The sequence below is a fragment of the Marmota monax genome, unplaced genomic scaffold (assembly GCF_021218885.2).
Source record: "Marmota monax isolate L192 unplaced genomic scaffold, Marmota_monax_Labrador192_F-V1.1 WCK01_AAM20220418_F8-fsc00010, whole genome shotgun sequence".
Lineage (NCBI taxonomy): Eukaryota > Metazoa > Chordata > Mammalia > Rodentia > Sciuridae > Marmota > Marmota monax.
Window position 1 is genome coordinate 23,437,872 of NW_026692321.1, and position 23,676 is coordinate 23,461,547.

The 23,676-nt window shown below is 38.6% G+C and overlaps 1 protein-coding gene and 2 long non-coding RNA genes across 6 annotated transcripts in view; 2 read left to right on the forward strand and 1 right to left on the reverse strand.

The window, feature by feature from the left end:
- The window catches only part of LOC131424080 (uncharacterized), a 29,553-nt gene extending 21,075 nt beyond the window's left edge, over positions 1-8,478 (forward strand). Inside the window, exon 3 of the long non-coding RNA XR_009226567.1 lies at positions 8,256-8,478. This is a non-coding gene — a long non-coding RNA (uncharacterized LOC131424080). The remainder of the gene's footprint in view (positions 1-8,255) is intronic.
- Positions 2,963-9,085, reverse strand: LOC124090766 (uncharacterized). Its single transcript, XR_009226566.1, has 3 exons — positions 8,897-9,085; positions 8,373-8,616; positions 2,963-5,959 (listed from the first exon to the last, which is right to left on the reverse strand). It is a non-coding gene; the product is annotated as an uncharacterized LOC124090766 (long non-coding RNA).
- A 1,659-nt stretch (positions 9,086-10,744) lies between these two features.
- Positions 10,745-23,676, forward strand: part of Spast (spastin) — a 59,288-nt gene continuing 46,356 nt past the window's right edge. For 2 of the 4 annotated variants that reach the window (XM_046441587.2, XM_046441590.2), the window contains exons 1-2: positions 10,745-11,302; positions 23,087-23,173. In XM_046441587.2, coding sequence (XP_046297543.1) covers positions 10,888-11,302; positions 23,087-23,173 — 502 coding nt within the window. In that variant the 5' untranslated portion in view covers positions 10,745-10,887. The remainder of the gene's footprint in view (positions 11,303-23,086; positions 23,174-23,676) is intronic. The other 2 variants (XM_046441588.2, XM_046441591.2) reach the window with 1 other exon arrangement.

Genomic DNA, 23,676 nt, shown 5'->3' on the forward strand with positions numbered 1-23,676 from the left:
GTGCGGCCCGCGTTCGATCCTCAGCACCACATACAAAGATGTTGTGCCCGCCGAAAACTAAAAAATAAATATTAAAAAAAATTTAAAAAAAGCAAATCAAGTTTATATATATATGAGATTAGGAAGATTTGTAGGTCTATGAGACTAGGCTCAAATTGATCAGGTCAAACTTGTGACTCTGGAGTCCTTGGTGATCATTAGTATTAGGCACTCCCAACTAAGAACCCTTCCTTTATAACCTCCAGTTTTATTTCCTTTTGGTAGGGCTGACACAAGTATATGTCTTAAGTTATATTTTTTTTAAAAAATTGTTTTTCCTTATAAATGTCCGTGTAGAACTGTGCTTTGGCTATACTCTCCTGCCAGGTGTTAAGACAAGTTAGTCGAAACTGACCTTGTTCCTATCTACCCTTAAAAAGCCAGCTGAAATTCTTCCAAGATCACTCTTGGAAACATGTGAGAAGCCTCTTGGCTCCTTTATCTTTCCTCTACTGGTGGTGCCAGAATGGGTCAGGGTCTTGTGGGACTATACATGACTACTCTTGGATGCATCAGGGACATTCCCTCTCTAGATTCTCCACTTTGCAGAGTGTGTAGTGGTTGACTTCCTCTTCTCTATGGTCCTCTCTGATCAGCATATCAGGTAAACTCACTGTAGTTGATGGGCTCTTAGAAGGTTCCTATCATTCTCTGGGTCCTGGTTGAACTTAGAAGGCAATGGCTAAATATTGGCTGCTTTTTCCTTGGCCCTTTTATTTCCTTGATTTTGTTCTCCCAAGTTTTTTGGTTTTAAATATCCAGAAGGCCAGTTTCATCAGTCTTAAAGTGGGAACAACTGGTTATAACTTTAATATCTAGAATTTTACAATTACCCTTTCCATTTAATTGGGGTGTGTATCAGTACTAGAAGTTAGCTTTATATCCTGTGTGTCCTATAAGTTATATGAATTATTATCTCAAATTAACTCAGGTTGTTTTATTAGAAGCAGAACCTCTGCAAAACACTAAAAGGTAACAGTTATAAAATTTGCAAGGAAAATGCAAAATGAAATTAACAGACCAAAACACATTCAGTTTGTGTAATAGCTGTAAACCAAGAAACATTATTTTTATAATATTAAATCTTTACTTAGTTATGTATTATATGCCCTGTTTATTTTTGTAAATTAAAAAAATTTAGTTGTACATGGACACAATAACTTTATTTTATTTATTTATTTTTTGTGTGGTGCTGAGGATCAAACCCAGTGCCTCATGTGTGCAAGGCAAGAATTCCACCACTGAGCTATAACCCCAGCCCTCCCCTGTTTATTTTGAGATCACAGCATCTTTACAACAAAAATTAATCTTTGGAACATGACTTTTTAAAAATTGTATTTTTTGTCATTGTAGATGGACAGAATACCTTTATTTTATTTGTTTATTTTTATGTGGTGCTAAGGACTGAACCCAGTGCTTCATGCATGCGAAGCAAGTGCTCTGCCATTGATCTACAGCCCCAGCCCTGGAACACAACTTTAAATGCCCTTCAGTCTAGCCCATGTTGGAGCCATTCTAATATGGAGTAGGGGGAGAGGCACAGCCTTATCTCAGGTAAGGTGGGACTCATGACAAACAACACAATAGAACATTACATCTGAAACAACAATCAAACAAAGGCTAAGAGAGCTTTTAACTTTCCTTTTGTGGAAAATGTGGCAAACTGCTTCTATGTCTTACAATGTCACCTTTAAACAGATCCAGGTAATAAGATCTCCTTATTACTTTCCAATTCTAGTGTAAATTCCTAGAAAAAGTTGGAGTATATGATTAAATTGGCTGAAATTAGCACAGTCAACTATATTCAAATTTTAATGTAATGATATGAAGCAAAGTCTGAAACACTGAACTGCTTTTATCTATATAATTTTCTTGTATCTGTTAGGTTTAAATTTAAATTCCTATTCTAGTAAAAGAGTAACCCAAAATTTTATGTATAACTTATTGACAACAGATTATATTTATCTAGTTATTAAACATTAATGACATAAATAAATGCCAATCAAATTTGTTATTTCTGTATAAATTTGAAGGAAACTATTGCTACAGACAATTTGAGTTTGGAGAACACCAATTTGGTAATTAATGTGCTCCCCTAAGGTTTACATTTAATTAGGTTTAACTTTTAAAGTAAAATTTAGAATCCATAGTGTACAGTAAGAATAATCACAAGTCTGCATGGGTTAGCAGTACTAGCAAAAATCAAAAGATACGCTTAAATCTCTTCTACATTTAGGAAGTACTGTTAATGATCAGAAATAGACTTAGTTGTGGCTAGGGTTGTAGTTCAGTGGTAGAGCACTTGATTAGAATATGTGAGGCTCTGGGTTCAATACCCAGCACCACACAAGACTAAATAAACAAAATAAAGATATCGTGTCCATCTATAACTAGAAAATATTTTTTAAAACAAAGAAAGAAATAGACTTAGTCAAAGCAAACAGATATCAGATAGGTCTTCAAATGGCAGTGTGGCCCATCTATGTATAAAAAAAACAATATATAAAAGAGAACCCTTATTGATTATCTTGCTAGTACACCTGCAAAAACTTTCATTTTATAAACTCTTACATAATACACAAATCTCATACAAATATAGTTCTCAGATGTATAATATATCTATCTATCTAGTCACACATATTTAGGGTGTAAACTATATATTTTTTAAGGATCCAATATTCATGATTTATTCATTTCACATGTATTTCTTAATGTTATTAGGCACTAAACTGGACAATGTTGATTAAAAAAAATCAACATAAATAAGGCAGAAACAAGTAGGATTGAATCAAAGTAAAATCCCCCGTATAGAAAAGGATACAATCAACTGGGCAAAAAGGCAACCTATAGAATGGAAGAAAATATTTACAAACCATGTATCTAATAACATTTAGGATCCAAAATATACAAGTAAATCATAGAATTCAACAGAAAAAAATGCTAATAAGCTGATTGATTTTATTATATTTTTTCCATTTGTTCTAATTAGTTATACATGACAGGAGAATGCATTTTGACACATTGTACACAAATGGAGCACAACTTCTCATTCCTTTGGTGTCCATATAGCATCTCATGGTGCAGTCACACCAGTAATGTAATCATACATGTTTATAGGGTAATAATGTCTGTCTCATTCTACTGTCCTTCCCATTCCCACAACCCCATCCTCCCCTCACTCCCCTCAATTGTAAACTATATTGTTATAACCTGAAATAACAGTTTGTTTATTTAACCAGTTATGAAGAAATCATTTAAAAGACTTTAAAACAGGTAAAAAGTCTAATTCCTTTCAGATTTAGTTCATCTAAACAATAAAACCTAACAGATACAAGAAAATTATACAGATAAGAGCAGATCAATGTTTCAGACTTTGCTTCATATCATTACATTAAAATTTGAATATAGTTAATAAATGTGCTGATTTTAGCCAATTTAATCATATACCCAAACTTTTTGAGATTTACCTTCCATAAACCTTCTGCAACTTACTTATACATTGTACCACTTGTTTACTTCCTTAGATTTGTCTTCTCTTACATCTTGGACTTTAGCACAAAAATATTACTTTACCAGATAAAATGTTTTCTTATCTAGAAACATTTCTTTTACTTTCTAATTTTCCATACTAAAATATATTTCCATACCTATGTGACACTGGTCTATTTTATGCTTTGAATATAGCCCTTGCTGGTAGACACAAGTAAAATTTTTTCAACAAAATACAAAGATTCCTGGTGATTCCATACAGAAACTGAGTTTGATAAAATATGTAGTTATTTCATTATTTTCAGACTCCCATATTGATAGGGTTCCATCCAGTGTAACCCCTGTCAGAGGTTGGAAGGGGCCATGGGACTGGTCTGGGATTGTTTCCAAGGTTTTATTTTCCCAATGCAAGGAGTTCTTTTTATGTCAATTAGAATCCATTTGTTTGAGTTTTGATAATTAGGTACAAGTAAGCACTCAGTAAAGGCTGGGTTCGATCAGACCTCCCAAGGGAAGATGTCTCTATAGGCAGAGGATCTATTTTGACAATAGCCTGAGTGTTTATTTAATAATGTGTCCTTCTTTAAAAAAGGTTTAAATGAGAACCATACACGTTTTCTAAAGGGGGCAACTTGTATCACAATGGAATTAAAGTGGCCATTCTGTGGGGTAATTTTTAAGGTATGGTTGCAAAGATGGCTTTCTAATGTTTCCAAGTTATACCCAGAATTTTATTCCCTCTGGACATAGAGGGGCACTGGAACTTGAGCCTGGTTTGGGTTATAATAAATCCTCATATTAGCAGACAAGATGAAGTTTTAGGAAGATTATTTTGATAGGACTGGAGGAGTTAAACTGTCCTTCTATTCATTGTGGATTTTGGTCATCTCTGCAATTTGGAAGTTGTAAAAAGCATCTAAGGTCATTAGCTGGAATGCAGAATCATAAATTCCCTTCGTATTTATGATGGAGACTCATTTTGCTAGTAGCACCTATTGGGGCAGAGACAGGAATGGCAGTGTTTTCTATAGAGTTTGATGACAGGCACAGCCAACAGTCCTGAGCCAATCCAGGATGTGATTGTTTTAGGAGTTGACAAGTAAGGTTTAAGGTTTCCAAAAGGTACATCCAATCCCAAAATCCTCCCAGATGCTGATTTGAGCCAATTACTGGTCATAGGGTAAAAGTTAGTCCTAAGGTCAGGATGAGAAATGGGGAAAACTAGGATAGCAGTCCTCTGGGAAAGTAGCCCCATGTTAAAGAGACAGCAAAGGGCCTTATCCTTGAGAATAGAGTCTTAGAAGTAGCAGAATCCCAAACACAAGAAACCCACAGAGGAAGATAATTCCCAGAATTGGAGCCCACCTCAGGTGGGGTATAAGATCAGGAGACATTCACATATCTTTTGGTGGTTGCTTCTTGAAAATGAACTTGAGGTCTTCAACTGGCTCACTGGTCCAAGTTTCCTCAAGAGGGGTGTAATGGTCAGGCAATGCTTGCTTCACCTTTCGCAGGTGAATCCAGTTGTTGATCTCCACTGATTTTATAGTTGTGGGTGTAGCCAGAATTCCTGATATGTACCTTTCCATTTTGGCTTCCACTGATCCTCTGAGGATCCTTCCTTCCATGTTTATATTAACATCTGTTCTCCAGGTAAACACCTGATCTTCAGGTAAAACCTGAAAGGTTTCTCCCTCTTTAGGAGTTGAAAGGACATAGTTTCCTATGGCTTGAATATCTAGTTGGAATTTCCCAAATTGTTAGGTATTTAATGAGTTCAACAGATTCTGATCTGGCACAAGTTCTTTTGATAGAAATGGCCGCCCATATGGCATCTCATAAGGGCTGATATTTAGCTGGGTCCTATATGCATTTCAAATTCTCATGAGGGTGATGGGTAGTAAGGTCACCCTATTTCAGAGATTTCCTGACAGAGTTTAACTAAGGTCTGTTTTAGGGTCTGGTTAGTTCTTTCTACCTTCCCTATGATTGGGGTTTCCAAGCTGAATGTAGATGCTATGTAATTCCCTAGGCTTTCGCAACCCCTTGTGTGACCTGGGATACAAAGTCCACTGTTACTCTGTAAGCTTTAGGGAAGCCCAAATCTAGGAATTATTTCTGTTAGTAGGGCTTTCACTACTTCTATACCCTTTTCTGTCCTTGTGGGGTAGGCTTCAACCCACCCAGTAAAAGTGTCTACTAGGACAAGCAGGTATTTAAATCGTCAGCAAGCAGGCATATGGGTAAAATCCATCTGTCAGTCTTCTCCTGGATATGTTACCCTGTGTTGTATAGGTTCAACCAGTGGGGGGAGTCCGGGCCCAGGATTATTATAGGAGCAAAAGAGCAATCCCTGAAGATGTCTGTCAGCATCTGTTTAGGCCAGCATCCAGAAAAAGTCCGATAGCCATTCCACAGGTGACCTCTCACCCTGGGTGGAAAGAGTCATGTAACATTTTAATGGTGTTCCATTGAATTGACATGGCAGATAAAGTTTTCCATCCCTTTCCCACCATTTTCCTTCTTTAGTGACTTCTGCCCTGAGAGCAACCTATTCCTTCTCTGGAGTATAGATTGGGTGTAATTTGTCTTCCTGGAATGGGAATAAAGCCATAACCAGGGTTGGACCTACAATCATGGCTGCCTCAATGGCTATTTGATCAGCTCTTTTGTTGACTTGGGATGCTTTTGATATGTCCTTTAGCTGTCCCCAGAAGTGTATGACAGCCACTCTTTTGGGGAGAGTCACAGCTTCCAACAGCTGCAATATTTATTCTGTATTATTAATGGGGGACTGTCAAGTGGCCAAGAGGCCTCTTCCTTTCCAAATGGTTGCGTGGGCACAAAACACCAAAACCACATATTTGGAGTCATGCATATATAGTGAGCATTTTATCTTGTCCTTTTATTAAGGCTCTAGTTAGGGCAATTGGCTCAGCCTTTTGAGCTGAAGTCCCTGAGGGCAAGAGGTGAGCTCCTATTAATTTTTCTGTTCTTACTATTGCATATCCAGCCTTGCCTTGACCATTTCAGACAAAACTACTACCATCCATGAACCATTCTTCCTCTGGGTTAGACAGAGGTTGGTCAGATAGGTCTGGGTGACTGGCATAGGACTGGAGCATTACTTCCTCACATGAATGTTCAGCTAGGAGGTCAATGGGAATTAGAGAGGCTGGATTGAGAGTATTATATGTTCTGATATTATCCTCAGCATTATCCAAGACAACTGTCTAATATTTTGTAAGTCTTTATCCAATTATCCGTAAATGCCTTTCTGTTTCCAAGGTGGTTTTAACCTGGTGTGGGGTGAAGAACTTAAGAGGTTGCCCTAAAGTAATCTTAGTAGCCTCTATTATCAGAAGGGTTGTGGCTACCACCACTCACAAACATCCTGGTCACCTTGTAGTTACCCACCTCTAATTTCTTAGAGAAATAAGCTACTGGCCTGTGTTGGACCCCCAGGTCTTGTGTTAGTACCTTTGTAGCTATCCCCTTTCTTTCTGCCACATAAAGGGTAAACGGCTCAGTTAGGTTAGGTATTCCTAGGACTGGAACCTGGCTAAGTACCTGCTTCAATGCCCCCAAAGTCAGTTTCATTTTCTGCATTCCATTCTAGGGGCTCTGAGTCTGGCCCTTTTATGCTTTTATAGAGGAGATTTGCAATAAGGTCAAAGTTTGGGATCCAGATTCTATAGAACCCTTCCATGCCCAAAAGGAGCACAGCTGTTGTTTATTAACTGGTGGACCCAACTGACAAATGACCCTTATCATATCTGGGGAAATTTGTCTGGTCCCTGGAGTTAGTATATATTCCAAAGATTGCACCTTATTTTGAGAGATTTGGACTTTCTTTTTAGATACCTTGAATACTCTTTCTACCAAGAAATTGAGTGTTTGTACGGTGTTTTGGTAGAGATATCCTTAGTTGGATTACATATTAGTAGGTCATCTACCTATTGAAGGATTCCTCTCCGATTGAGTTTGAGATCCCTTATGTCCCTTGCCAGGACCCAGACAAAACCCTATCCCTAAACCCCTAGGGGAGGATTGTCCATGAATGTTGTTGTCTTTCCTTATTAAAAGGATTTTCATTCAAAAGCAAAAAGATATTGGGATGAAAAATGCCATAGGATTGAGAAGAATGCATTCTTGAGATCCAATACTGTAAACCAAGTAGTATCTCCTGGTGTTTGGGAGTGCAAGGTATAAAGGTCTGCAACTAAGGGGTATACAGCTTCATTAACAAGTCTCAGGTCTTGTACTAGCCAGTATTACCTGTTAGGTTTTAGAATGGTTAAAATTGGGGTGTTATTGGGGGATTGCAGGTTTAAGAAGTCTATATTGAACTAGCTTATGTATAATAGGTTGTAATCCCCTTTTTACCTTTTCTTTTAAAGGTTATTGTTTTTATTTGGGTAATGGCTAGCATCTTTTAGGGTTACATATACTGGAAAAGTATAAATAACTTTTCCTGACCTTCCTGCTTACAAGCTAAAGTATTTACTTGAGAATTAATCTCTTGAGGTACAGGATCACAAATGGCCACGAGGGGTGTTTGGGGTTTGTATCCCCAGTGGAGGAATACCCCCAGTATGGCCATTTTATCTTATCCTAGCAGTGGAAGAGAAGAGCTGGGGATTGTTAGAAATTCATGAATAAAAAACAGATTATCAAATTGGCAAAGTATGAGATGGGTAAAGTTTTTTTTTTTTTCTACCTTCAAGGCCTACCACAAAAATGGACCTTGAAGAAGGCTTTCCTGTATAAGCAGTCAGAGCAGAGCACCTCGCCCCTATATTGGCAAAGAATTGGATTTCCTTACCCATAACATCCAAGATTACCTGACGTTCCTCAAGAGAGATGGTAATGTCACATAGGAGCTTCTGTGGCCACCTCCGGTATCCTCAGTCAACATTTTCTCCATCCAGGAGGGTCTGTGCTGCTATGGTCTTGACTGACCTAGTCCATCTTCTGGAATGGGGACACTCAATTCCTCAGTGCCCCTTGGAAAGGGGCTCACCTTCTGGCTGGCTCATCAATATGTTACCATTATGATATCCAATCAAATTCCATGTCTTTGGTGTCCTGAACAAAGAATTGAGTGAGACACACAGAAGTAACAGAGTATAGATTTATTGGAGGTGAAGATGGTACTCCATTAGGTAGAATGGAGTGGGCTGGAAGAGAGAGAGAAAGGTTGGGGGGGGAGAGAAGGAGGGGTGGAGGACTCAAGGTCCCAGTGTCTGGAAATTAGGGTTTTATATCCTGAACTATGGGGGTGTCTCTTCCTTATATGGATCTGATTGAAGACTTTACCCCATTTTTCCCCATTGGTTATCTCATGGCACCTAATTAGAATATTTACCAATTTTGTTCATTTATGAATACTCCACCAGTGAAACTCCACATCATGTACCACCATAAGAATGGGATCCTAGGGGGTGTGGTTGTGGCTCAGTGGTAGAGCGCTTGCCTAGCATGCGTGAGGCACTGGGTTGGATCCTCAGCACCACATGAAAAAATAACAAATAAAATAAAGGTATTGTTTCCATCTACAACTAAAAAATAAATTAAAAAAAGAATTGGATCCTAATTAGAATAACTTATATTCCATGTATGTATAATATGTAAAAATATACTCTACTTTCATGTATATCTAAAAAGAACAACAAAAAAAGAATATTTTCCAACTTCCCCCCCTATTAATTACTTTAGAAAACCTAATTGGAATACTTCCCACTTTACTTCCATTGGTCATTTTAAAATTTGAACCTGTGGTGGGAGTTGTCATGGTAATAGGATTTATTGTAAACAGGGACAGGACTGTCTCCTTATCCTCCAGCTGCTTCATTTTAATATTTTGTCTCCACCATTTTGGTGTCCCTGAACTCCTACCCAACAGTAGCAAACGCCTGGACTCAGAAGACCGAGGCAGGAGGATGGCAAGTTGAAAGCCAGCTTTAGCAACTTAGTGAGGCCCTGAGAAACTTATAGATACCTCTCACAATAAAATATTTAAAGAGCTTAGTGGTTAAGTGACCCCTGTGTTCAATAATACAAGGAAAGAAATGAAAGGTAGTTCCCCCAAAGAAAAGGAAAGAACACAAAACACACACACACATACACACACACACACACACACAGAGAAACAGCACAGATTCCTTAGTAAAACTATAGGATGGTTATTGTACAAAACCTAATAATTATCTTATTCAAATAATTAATTTTTCAGGTTAAGATATATAAGCATGTACTAATTTAAGTCTTTGGAATCACTGAACTTATCACATTGAGTTAACATTTTTCATTTTTTCTTTCTGGTACTGGGGATTGAATCCATGGGAGTTCTATCCATGAGCTCTATCACTGAGCTACACCCCCAGCCCTTTTTATTTTTTGAGAGAGCCCTTTTCGGTTTTTATTTATTTTTTTTTTAAGTTTTATTTATTTATCGGTATAGGGGATTGAACCCAGGGGCGCCTTACCACTGAGCAACATCTCCAGCCCTTTTTATTTTATGAGGGCCTCGGTAAATTGCTGAGGCTGGCTTTGAACTGGCTATCCGGCTGCCTGGGCCTCTGGAGTAGCTGGGAGTACAGACGTGCGCCAACTCGCCTTACTGAGCTAACAATTTTTATATGAGGTGACCCGAAATGTGTCGGCTTTCTCTCCAGATAATTTCCAGATTGATATGCACGTCCTCTGAAAAGGAACTCAGATCAACCACCCTTTGTATAAGAGTTAGGTCAACTGGTAGAAAATTACGAAAGAAAAATTGAAAACAATGACACCGTGAGCTAGGAGTCCTGCGAGCGAGTTGGGCGAGTCACCACCACAAGTCGCAAATCCTGCTTTGCGGGTGTATTACCAGGGTTCCTTATTCTCATCCCACAGCAGCAGCGAAGTTGGACAAGCCTCTGGGGCTCAAGACCAATGCGGGCGGAACTACAAGTCGTGGACTGTAGCTCCCCGGGGAAGAAGTAGAGAAGAGGAAACTACACATGCGCATAAAACCCCAGGTCAACAAAGACGGCGGCGTGAGCGCGCGCCGAAGAAAGACACAGGAGGACGTGCGCGTGCGCGGCCTCCACTCGCAGCTACTAGGAGGCAGAGGACAGAGAGAGGGAGGGGCTGGAGTCACCGACCGCTGGAAGAACAGAAGGGGTTGTGCTCCAGGCCGGGGAAGGAGAAAGGGGCGGGGCCAGCGGGCAGCGCGTGGAGGTGTCGAGCTCCTGGGACCCGCGGGTGCGCGGGGGTCAGTGGCCCTCGCTGACGCCTTGGCCGCTGCTGCCGCCGCTTGGTCGCCGTCGGTCTGCGGGAGGCGGGTTATGGCGGCCGCGGCAGTGGGCGCTGTGAATGAGTTCTCCGGGTGGACGAGGGAAGAAGAAAGGCTCCGGCGGCCCCAGCAGCCCGGTGCCTCCGAGGCCTCCGCCCTCCTGCCAGGCCCCCGCCCCTCACGCTGCCGGGCCGGCCCCTCCGCCCCGGTCGCCGCATAAGCGGAACCTGTATTACTTCTCCTACCCGCTCATCGTAGGCTTCGCGCTGCTGCGTCTGGTGGCCTTCCACCTGGGGCTCCTCTTCGTGTGGCTCTGCCAGCGCTTCTCCCGCGCCCTCATGGCCGCCAAGAGGAGCTCCCGGGCCGCGCCGACGCCAGCCTCTGCCTCGCCCCCTGCACCCGAGCCGGGTGGCGAGGCCGAGCACGTCCGGGCCTTCCACAAACAGGCCTTCGAGTACATCTCCATTGCCCTGCGCATCGATGAGGACGAGAAAGGTAACTGGGGGTTGGGGACGGTGGTCCAGGGAGGGCACACCTGCGTTCCTTTCCTGCGGGAGGGGCGATGCATCCCCAGAATTGATCAGCTCCGGGACTCTTTGAGTCCCTGCGAATCAGTTTCACAATTCCCAATTAAATCTCTCCCCTTTTAGGGCACCTCAGCTATCGACTTTGTTGCAGACACCATCCTTCTCCCTATACTTTTTCATGACCCAAGTCCTTATAAGACACCCAGACAAGCTGGTGATAGTGACAGTTGTCCTAGAGTGACCACACGGATTCTTTCTAGCATTGTAAACCATGACTTCTCTGAGCCAGGTTTCCAAAAGTTTTTTTTTTTTTTTGTACCAGAGATTGAATCAAGAGGCGCTTAACCATCGAACCACATCCTCAACCCTTTTCATTTTTATTTTTTTTGAGACAGGGTCTCACTAAGTTGCTTAGGGCCTTGCTAAGTTGCTGAGGCTGGCCTTGAACTTGGAATCCTCTCGCCTCAGCCTCCAGAGTCGCTGGGATGACAGGCGTGCGCCACCATGCCCGGCTTCCAAAAAATTTTTGCTATTGGAGAAGCTGGGTCTTGTTACAGATTTTATATATTTGTTGTATATGGACACAGTGCCTTTATATATTTTTATGTGGTACTGAGGATAAGAATCCAGTGCCTCACACATGCTAGGCAAGCACTCTACCACTGAGCTACAGCTGCAGCCCCATTGTTACAGGTTTTTAATGAAAGCAAATACTGTAATGTCAGAATAAAAAGAACAGATGATTTAAGTTTTAAAGGAATACATAAGTGTGATTACAGCTGAATTTGCTTTCTGTTTCATGACAGTCATCAATATAGTTGTATTTTAGCATAATACTATTGCCTTGGTTGCTTTGATTTTAATTAAATCAGTATTCCAAGGTAGCCTCTAAGTTGCTAAGTTGAAATGTTAAGTGAGTGAGTTGGATAAATTAATACATATTTTACAACAAAACCAAAAGCAGAGGTTTATGTTTCTATTACGTATTGTACCAGGGATTGAACCCAGTGGTCCTTTACCTGTTAGCTACATCTCAGGTCCTTTCTAGTTTTTATTTATTTATTTATGAACCTTTATTTTTTATTTATTTATATTTGGTGCTGAGAATCTAACCCAGTGGCTCACACATGCTAGGCAAGTGTTCTACCACTGAGCCACAACCCCAGCCACTCTAGTTTTTATTTTGAGACAGAGTTTTGCTAAATTGATGAGGTTGGCCTCAAACTTGTGATCCTCCTATATCAGCCTCCTCAGTTGCTGGGATTACAGGTGTGGGCCTGGGAGATTTAGTCCTTTTTGTGTGTGTGTGTGTGTGTGTGTGTGTTTACCTTTTTAAAATTTATTTTTATGTGGTGCTGAGGATCAAACCCAGGGCCTCATAGGTGCCAGGCAAGTGCTCTACCACTGAGCCACAACCCCAGCCCCAATTTATTTTATTTTTAAAATTTATTATTTGGTACTGGGAATTGAACCCAGGGGTGCTTTTTCCCTCTGAGCTACACCTCAGCCTTTAAAATTTTTTTAGTTTGAGATGGGTTCTTAATAAGTTGCTGAGGTTGGCCTTGAATTTGCACAGATGTATGTTTTCTAAATGAAAGTAAGAGGGCTGGGGAGGTGGCTTAAGCGGTAGCACGCTCGCCTGGCATGTGTGCGGCCCGGGTTCGATCCTCAGCACCACATACAAACAAAGATGTTGTGTCCGCCGAAAACTAAAAAAATAAATAAATATTAAAATTTAAAAAAAAAAAAAAAAAAAAAAAAAAAAAAAAAAAGAAAGTAAGAATACTACCTTCTTCAGGTTTCATAAGTTTTTTTTGTTGTTGTTTAAATTCTGTGTGTCAGGCATTATGCTGTCAACTTTGCTTGTGTTATTTAATCCTCACAATTAACCCTGTTAGGTGAAGGCAATATTGATATCAGCATTTTAGAGATGAGGGGACTGAAACTCAAAAGATTAAAGTGGGGGTACTGGGTGTACTCATTGGTAGAGCACATGTATAGCATAAGTCAGGCACTGGGTTCAATTCTTAGTACCAGGAAAAAAAAGGCCGGGGGAGGGGCTGGGGATGTGGCTTGTTGGTTAAATACCCCTGGGTTCAATCCCCAGTACCAAAAAAAAAAAAAAAGAAAAGAAATTATCTAAATAAAATTCTGTTTATTCCTAGTCTGTTTTAAGATACACATATTTAAGACAGCAGACTTTAAAAAATTACTTGCCATAATTTAAAAATTCTGTATCCAACTTTGTGGATAAACAAAAATGTGGATAATATAAAATGCTTGTTAATATCTGTTTTCCCACGTTGAGGATAGTGAGTAGAAATCAAAGGTATCTTGGTAACTTTTACTCCTGAAAATTGCTGTATATTAACCATTTTGAAAGGATTGATTTCAGACCTAATTTTCTTGGGCTTAATGATTCTGCTTTAATGTTTCCATGATTAGAATAAGGAAAGAATTAATCTAATAAGTGGAAATTGAAATGATAACCTTTTTAAAAAAAAAGGACTTTTTTTTTTTTTTTGGTGGAGGGGTATTGGGGATTGAACTCAGGGGCACTCAACCACTGAGCTATATCCCAGTCCTATTTTGTATTTTTATTTAGAGACAGGGAGGGTCTCACTGAGTTGCTTAGCATCTCACTGTTGCTGAATCTGGCTTTGAACTCTCGATCCTCCTGTCTCAGCCTCCCAAGCTGTTGGTATTACAGTCATGCGCCTTTGTGTCCTGCTGACATTACTTTTTATTAAATACATTTCACATTTCTCATCAAAAATATTTAGTAATGGGCTGGGGCTGTAGCTCAGTAGTAGAGCACTTGCCTTACAGGTGTGAGGCCCTGGGTTCTATCCTCAGCACCACATAAAAACAAATATTGTGTTCATCTACAACTAAAAAAATTTTTTAAAAATATTTAGTAGCATTTTCACTAAAGAGAGAAAAAGCCACTCTTAGGGACTTTATACCTTATTCTGTTTCAAGCTGTTCTTTTTTAAATTGTAGTTTATAGTTTCCTCAATGTTAAGTACAGTTAAACCTTATAAACTCATCTGGTATCTGGAGTCACAAGATTATTGTTAGTTGTCTTGATGATAATTAAGGGATAATCAGTAAATGGATATTAAGTTATTGAAGAATGGCCTTCCCTAATCCTTCCTGCATCTTTTCCACAAACGTACTCTCTCTGTTCTACCTAATAGTGGTTCGGATTTCTGGCAAAGTATAGATTATCTATTTTTCTATACTAGTTTTCTTTATTTTTGACCTATAGTAGCCCTGCCAAGCCAGTGAAGATATTAATATGCAGATGCAGCATTTTTTCCTCATTGTGAATTATTAATTACTTACACCAGCTGTAGAACAAAAAGTCTTTAAGCACAATCACATTCAGCAATTGTTCATTCTGATAAATGAGGAAACTAAAACTTCAAAATCTATAGTTTTCTTAGAGACTGTTAGATATTTTGCAGTTATATAAGTTTAGCATAGACATGCTATACTTATTCACATATTTTCTGCTCCTCTTATATAATTTTTGTTTTAGAAATTATGTTTTGTTTTTTGTTTTTAATGGTGTTGAGTATTAAACACAGAGCCTTGGTCATGGTAGGCAAGCACTCTGCCTCTGAAATTTATTTCTAGCCCTTAACTCTTGTTGTTAAATGGACTTTGTCAGTATTCTCCAGTTAGTGATTGCCAAGATCACACCTGTGATTGAACAAGTGGGACTTGTTCAAGCCAGGGAGAACACACACCATATGGAACTGGGGTACTAGGAAGATCTATGGGATTTGGGATGGTATTAGGTGATATCAAGGAGCAATTAAAGGAAGCAAGGTTTTGCTCTGGAGTTGGTGCTGTCAGGAATTAGTAATAATTCTATACTTGAGTTTTTAAATTCTGTCTACAAGGAAAAAAAGACTAATGTGAGGGCTAAAGGTGTAATTGGTTAAGAAGCAAGGGTCCCTCAGCTGTAAGAGGGACAACAAGTTCAGTATTTCATGGATTGGACAATGTTCATATTTTTAAAAAATATTTTTTTAGTTGTAGATGGACACAATACCTTCATTCTATTTGGTTTTATTTGTATGTAGTGCTGGGGACCAAACTCAGTGCCTCTTGCATACTAGGCAAGCACTCTACCACTGAGCCACAACCCCAGCCCCACCTCCCCCGACAATGTTCATATTTTGTCTGTGTTTAAGTGTTATTATAAAGTGATATAGAGTTCCATCACCATTATACAGTGGCCTTATCTGATGTTGATATTCTGTGAAATTGTTCAGTAATTACTGGCTGTAAATGGCAGATCAGTTCCTACTTTAACCAAGGCCTAGCTAATTACTAGGCCAGCTCCTGGATGTTGGAAGCTGCTTTTTATTTCTCAGCTCCAAAGTCTAATTTTACCCCTTTTCAGTTGCAGTACCTATCCAAATTGACATTTGAATCCTGACTATATAGCATTGGGCAAGTTACTGTGTGAGATAACGTTTGTAAAGTGCTTAGTGCCCATGCATAGTAGGTCCTCAGTAAATGGGAACTACTATTATTTATTCAGCAGTCCTTTTACGATTAGAGCCTCTTGAGGTTATATTAGAATATTGATTGGGCTGGGGTTGTGGCTCAATGGTAAAGCGCTCGTCTAACATGTGCGAGGCCCTGGTTCGATCCTCAGCGCCACATAAAAATAAATAAATAAAGGTATTGTGTTCAACTACAACTAAAAATATAAAATAAAATATTTAAAAAAAAGAATATTGATGAATCTTGAAACTAGTTTTTCTTTTTTCTTTTTTGTACTGGATTGAACTCAGGGGCAGTCAACCACTGAGCCACATCCCCAGCCCTGTTTTGTATTTCATTTAGAGACGGGGTCTCACTGAGTTGCTTAGGGTCTCCCTTTTGCAGACTGGCTTTGAACTCATTTTCCTCCTACCTCAGCCTCCCAAGCTGCTGGGATTACAGGCGTGTGCCCCCATGCCTGGCTTGCAATTAGTTTCTGTTACTCTTTTTAGAATGCAATAGCAGCATAAAATGGGTTTGGAGAAGTATCTAAAGTAACAAAATACTTGTGCTATTTGTGGTCCTTAGACATTGAAAAAAAAAAAAAGGAATTCTTCTATCCTCACATCTCAATTAGTATCCATGTTTATGTATTATAAAAAATTAGAAGTGGATTTTTTGTGCTCATACATAAATATAAGCTCTTGGTATAGAAAATACAACTTCATTTGTGTAATGTGTCAAAATGTATTTTATTGTCATTTATAACTAACTAGAACAAATAAAAAATAAAATAAAGAATTTGGAAAATACACAGAATATTAAAATTGTCCAATACCCATAATAAATACACAGGTTGGGGGAGTGGCTTATTTGTTTTGTTTTTTATTTTTCTCTTTTTTTCCCCCTTACTATTGGGGATTAAAACTAGAAGCATTCCCACCAGTGAGTTAAGTCCCTAGACTTTAAAATTTATTTTTACAGTATTGGGGTTAACCCACAGTGCTCTACCAGTGAACTGTATCGCAGTGCTTTTTTATTTTATTTTTTTATGGTACTGGGTATTGAACTCATGGTGCTTAATTGAGCCACATTCCCGCCCTTTTTATTTATTTACTTTTTAAAAATTTGAGACAGGTTCTCAATAAATTGCTTAGGATCTTGTTAATTTGCTGAGGCTGGCCTTGAACTTGCATTCCTCTTACCTTAGCCTCCTAAATTGCTGAGAATTCAGGTGTGTGCCTGGCTTAATTTTGCTGATCTTGAGCTTTACAAATGAAATCATTTGGTATGTGTTCTTCGTGTGCTGAACATTATCCTTGTCAGACTAATCAATGATGTTACATGAGGCAGTGGATCATTTTCATCGCTTTATGCCAGGGATTGGCCAACTGCCTGTGAAGGGTCATTTGCCTTTTTAAAAAAATTATTATTATAGTAGTACAATATACGTAACATAAAGTTCATCATTTTAAGTGTACATTCACTGGTATTAAGTACATTCACAGTGTTGTGCAGCTATCACCACTGTCCATTTCTACAACTTTTTCATCATCCAAACAGAAACTCTGTACCCTTTAAACAGTAATTTCCCAATAGGTGCTCCCTTTTCTCCCTTTCCCAGTTCCTGGTAACCTCTCTCCTATTTTCTGTCTCTGAATTTGCCTAGTCTGGGTATCTCATTGGTGGAGTCATACAATATTTACCATTTTGTGTCTGGTTTATTTCATATAATGTCTTTTTTTTTGTGGAGCTGGGTGGAGGCTTTACCACTATGTCACATCCCTAGCCCTTTTTCATATTGGCACTGGGGATTGAACCCAGAGGTGTTCAACCACTGAACCACATTCCCAGCCCTTTTTCATATTTTTATTTAGAGGTAGGTCTCATTAAGATGCTTAGGGCCTTGCTAAGGTGCTGAGGCTGGCTTTGATCCTCTTGCCTCAGCCTCCTGAGCCACTAAGATTACAGGTGTGTGCCATCACACCCAGTTTATTTTCTATTTTGAGACAAGAGTCTTGCTAAGTTGGTTAGGGACTTGCTCAGTTGCTGAGGCTGCCTTGAACTGTGATCTTCTTGGCTCAGCCTCCTGAGTTGCTGGGATTATAGGCATGTGTCATTTTGCCTAGCAGCATGTTTTCAAGATTTATCCTTATTGTAGCAATTATCAGATTTTCCTTTTTTTTTTTTTAAAGTCTGAATAATGTTCTGTCATCTGTATATATAAACATTTTGTTTATCCATTTTTGGACATTTGGGCTGTTCCCATGTAATGAGGATAATTCTGATATGAATATCAGTATATTACCAGTGTATAAGTATTAGTTTGAGTGCCTGCTTTTAGTTTTTTGGGTGTGAAAACTAGGAGTGGGATTACTGGATCATATGGCAACTCTGTGTTAACTTTTCAAACTTTCAAATTTTTCCATAAAGGCTATACTATTTTCTCTTCCCACTGGCAGCATACAAAGGTTCCATTTTCTCCACATTTGTTATATTCTATTTTATCAGATTTTTCTTGATTCTTGAGATTGAATCCAGGGGCATTTTACCACTGAACTATATCCCCAGTCCTTTTTATTCTTTGTTTTGATACAGGGTATTGCTAAGTTTGATTATCTCCCTAAATTGCCCAGGCTGACCTCATACTACTTGTGATCATCCTGCCTCAGCCTCCCAAATTGCTGGGATTATAGGCATGTACCACCACACTTGGCCTTTCTTTCTTTTTTTTTTTTTTCTTTCTTTCTCTCTTTTTTTTTTTAATAGCCACCCTACTACATAGAGTGGTATCATTTGACTTGTAGGTTGGACATCTTTTCATGTGATTAATGGCTATTTGTGTATTTCATTTTGAGAAATGTCTATTCAGGTCATGTGTGTTTGTGTGTATGTATGTATATGTTTTTCTGGTGTGGGAGATCAAATCCAGGGCTTTGTGTGTGCTAAGGAAGAGCTGCTACTGAGCCATACAGCTTTTTTTGTCCATTTTTTTAACACATTAATTTAATTTATTTATGTTTATGTGGTGCTGAGGATGGAACCCAGAGCCTTGCATGTTCGAGGCAAGCACTGTATCGCTGAGCCACAACCCCAGCCCCATTTGTCCAACTTTAAATTTAATTGTTCTTATGTTGTTGAGCAATTAGTACATATTGTAAACAACTACTCGATTCTGCCATGTATAGAGGCGTTATGTGACTGGATTTGAAATTTGGACCATAGTTTGCTAACTCCTGCCTTAGATAATGTAGTTTATTTATACTTCATATTATTGGTTAATAATTTTAAACTACAACAAGAAGTAGTTGTAAGTTCCTGCCACCCCAATTCTTTTTCTTTTTTAAAAAATATTTTTAGTTGTAAATGGAAACAAAATTTAATTAATTAATTTATGTGGCGCTGAAGATCGAACCCAGTGCCTCACGCATGCAAGGCAAGTGCTCAACCACTGAGCAACAACCCCAGCCCTGCAATTTTTTCTTGATTTGATGTAGTTTGGTTATTTGAGTATGAATTATTTGGCATTGTTGGGTAAGAGGGAAATGTGTATGGAAATTTAGGAACTGTTGGGAACTATATTAAAGTAACTTTGAGACCTTTGTGCACTGGAGACCATTGGAAGGTTTGATTTTCCTACCTTAAATTCACCAAAGGATGCGCAGTGGAGGTTATGGTCTGTAGTTTGCCAACCCCTAACGTAAGAGACTGAAGTAATTTAATTTGAATGTGGACTTCAGTCATTTACAGGCTAGAACTAGTTCTTCACATTCAGTGATGCAGGGTCTCAACCATGTTCCTTTGCCATAACTGCTTCTCTTTAGCATCTCTGGAATTATTATTATTATTATTTGTCAACTTAGTTATATGAGTTTGTGGGAAGTTCTGCTTAGTTGTTGGCCAATTCTGGTTTCAGAATTGCCGATGAGTTCAAGTAGGAAAGTAAAGTGCCCTGGGGGTGGGAATAGGAAAGATAGTAGAATGAATCAGACGTAACTTTCCTGTGTTCTTATATGAATACATGACCAATGGAACTCCACATCGTGTACAACTACAAAAATGCCAAGTTATACTCTATGTATGTATGATATATCAAAGTATATTCTACTGTCATATATAACTAAAAAGAACAAATTTAAAAATTCAGATCTTTTAATGGAAACATTAAAAAAAAAAAAAGTGCCCAAAGTGACATATTTGATTCTGTTGGCTTCTTTTTTTCCCCATAGTTTGGCATTTTTTAAAATGATAACCACTATAAGAATAGAATAATAGCCATTCTAATGGGTGTGAAGTGGTCCCTCTTTTCCAAATTTGGTAATTTTCATTGTTTTGGGATCTCTCCCATTCTTTCTTGAAGATGTTTTTAAAACAGAGCTCTTCTAGTTTTTCTCTTCTTACTATTATAATAAAAAATTTAGTTCTGGGATCGTAATCCAAGCTAATCTTTATATACAAATCTTGGAATATTGTACTTTTTAAAAAATCAGATTTATTGAGGTAGTTATGCACAGTAACATTTACCTGGTGTAAGAGTATAGTTCAGTGAGTTTTGATAAATAGTTGGGTAACCAAAACCACATATTCAATATGTTGAATGTTTCATCACAGCAAAAGTTTCCTTGTATCCTTTCTAGTAATTCCCCTCAGCTCCTGGCAATCACTGATATGATCTGTCCCTGTAGTTTTGGGCATCTTTTTATGAGTTTATTGGTCGTTTATGTCTGTTTTTTGGCAAATGTGTAATTCATTCTTCTGCCTATTCTTCTTTATTTATTCTTTTTTGTGGTAGTGGGGATTACCCAGGTGCGGTCTACCTCTGAGCCATGTTCTCTCCCTTTTTAAATTTTATTTTTGAGACAGGGTCTCTCCAGTAGCCCAAAATGGCCTTGAACATGTGATCCTTCTGCCTCAGGTAGCTGGGATTACAGGCATGTGCCTCCATGCCTAGGTCACTTTTGTTTTTAAAATTTTAAGCAAATATGATATTGTTACAAATATTCGCACCACTTACATTGCAAATGCTATTATACTATTTTCTCCTTTTTTTCAAATTAAGAATCCCAAAATACATGTAAACAGATATTTTCTTTATTGAAAACAGGAAGATGAGCATCCAAACGTTTTGAGTTGATTTATAACAAACTCTTTTTTTTTTTTTTTTTTTTTTTTAATTTTTTATTGTGGGTTGTTCAAAACATTACAAATTTCTTGACATATCATATTCCACACTTTGATTCTAGTGGGTTATGAACTCCCACCATATAACAAACTCTTAATAATTTCTTCATGTGTCATTATTGAGTATGTATTGAACACTTATTCTCTACCAGGCACAGTAAAAAATACTATTGATAGTGTAAGAAGAAATTGGAACTGAGAGAATAGCTTAGCAGTAAAGCACCTGCTAATCATGCACAAGGCCCTGGGTCCAATCCCCAGCACTGCACCCCCCCACACCCCCCCAAAAAGAAATTACATACAAGAAACTGGTTAGTGATTTATTTTCAGGATAAAGAAATGAAGGGTTAAGATGTACACACTCTATTATCTAATATTTTTTGGTTGCTGTATGTGGTGTTTATTAAAAAAATCTTTCTCTATGTTATCAAAACACTCATGATATTTATTTTTAAATTTCAAATTATAAAGAACTACGTGGAGATGGGGTGCTTAACCACTAAACTACATCCCCAGCCCTTTTTTTGTTTGTTTTTTTATTTAGAGATAGGGTCTTGCTGAGTTGCTGAGTCTGGTTATGAACTTGTGGTCCTCCTGCTTCAGCCTCCTAAGCCATTGGGATTACAGGCTTGCACCCAGCTTTGTTTTGATTTAATGGCATCATGAGATGAGAAAAATGAAAAAGGTGGTTTTTGTTTTGTTTTGTTTTTGTACTGAGGGTTGAACTGAGGGACACTGGACCACTGAGCCACATCCCCAGCCCTATTTTGTATTTTATTTAGAGACAGGGTCTCACTGAGTTGCTTAGCGCTCGAAGTTGCTGGGGCTGGCTTTAACTCGTGATCCTTCTGCCTCAGCCTCCTGAGCTGCTGGGATTATAGGTGTGCGCCATCACGTTCAGCAAAAAGGCGGTTTTAATCAGTGATTTCTACCTTTGCTTTACTGTATTCCGTTACTAGCCACTCATGAAGCTTTGCAGAGTCCACAGACTAAGAAATTAATTTTCAAAATGAGATTTGCACGTAATTATTACTTTGTAGATGCATGCTAAACATACTGACTATGCTGAATTTTTAAGTCCTTTTTAGGTTTAACTTGGAACAAGAATTAATGTTTTAAATCAGTCACTTGATTCAAACAAAGTAGATTTATGCTTCTAAATACTACACTTGTAATCTTATATACCATTTTTTATGATTTAATCATATGTTAAGTAGAAATTTGCTTTAGAAAGGAGGCATCTAGGGGCTGGGGATGTGGCTCAAGCGGTAGCTCGCTCGCCTGGCATGCGTGCGGCCCGGGTTCGATCCTCAGCACCATATACAAACAAAGATGTTGTGTCCGCTGAAAAAATGAAAAATAAATATTAAAAAAAAAAAAAAGAAAGGAGGCATCTAACAATGAACACATTATGTAAGATTTGGATATAAACTGTGCTTTTTTCCCTCATTTACTGAAATCATGTTCATATTTTACAACATTATATGTTATGAACTATTTATTTAAAATAAGTTTCCCCTAAATGAAATTGATTTCACTAGTATAACCTTGCAGTGGTTATAAGCATTACTGCAATGAGACAGTAAGTAGAATGGATTCTCAGTCCTAAAATTTTGAAGAACATGTGACTATATCATTCCCCCCCCCCCCCTTGAAGACTCACATACATATTAAGATGTCAAAAGGACTCAGAAGTAGCCAGGCACGGTGGCACACACCTGTAACCCAGCATCTCGGGAGGCCAAGACAGGAGAATTGTAAGTTTAAAGCCAGCCTCAGCAAAGTCGAGGTGCTAAGCAGCAATTTGGAGACAGGAGACCCTGTCTCCAAATAAAGTACAAAAATAGGAAAATAGGGCTGGGAATATTGCTCAGTGGTCAAGTGCCACTGAGTTCAATCCTTGGTACCAAAAAAAAAAAAAAAGACTCAGAAGTCATAGTAATGTTTTTCAAACTTATTTGATCACAACCTACTTTTCTTGTAGTGTCTGTCAGTGGTATGCTTTGGGAAATAAATGGCATACTCTTCATGTTTGTGATACATACAAATAATGATTTCTATTTTGAAGCAGGACAGAAGGAGCAAGCTGTGGAATGGTATAAGAAAGGTATTGAAGAACTAGAAAAAGGAATAGCTGTTATAGTTACAGGACAAGGTAAGGTTATGTTTATATTTATTTACAGCCATCCCTTCTTATCCACCAGGCCCCTAGTGGATGCCTGAAACTGCAGACATTACCAAGCCACATATACTATGCTAATAGCCAGCATGACTTCTTAATGTGCAGTTTAGCATGTGCAGTGTGGATATGGTGAATTAAGGCATGATTCCTGTCCTGGGTGGGACAGACAGGACAGGGTGAGATTTTATCTTAGTACTCTGAACAGGGAGCAGTTTAATACTTATTACCTGTATGTTTTTGAAATTTTCCATTTAATATTTTTGGGCTGCAATTGACCACAGGTAACTGAAACTGCTGAGAACAAAACCATGGTTGGGGGCAAGGGCATATGATTTCCCTGGTTTTAAATCTATTTATCTTAATAAAGGCATTTCTAACCTTTTTGTGTGTGGTAGGGAGAAGGTCCTCGAGATTGAACCCCATTGGTACTCTACCACTGAGATATATCCTAACCCAAAATTTTAAGATCCTCAAAC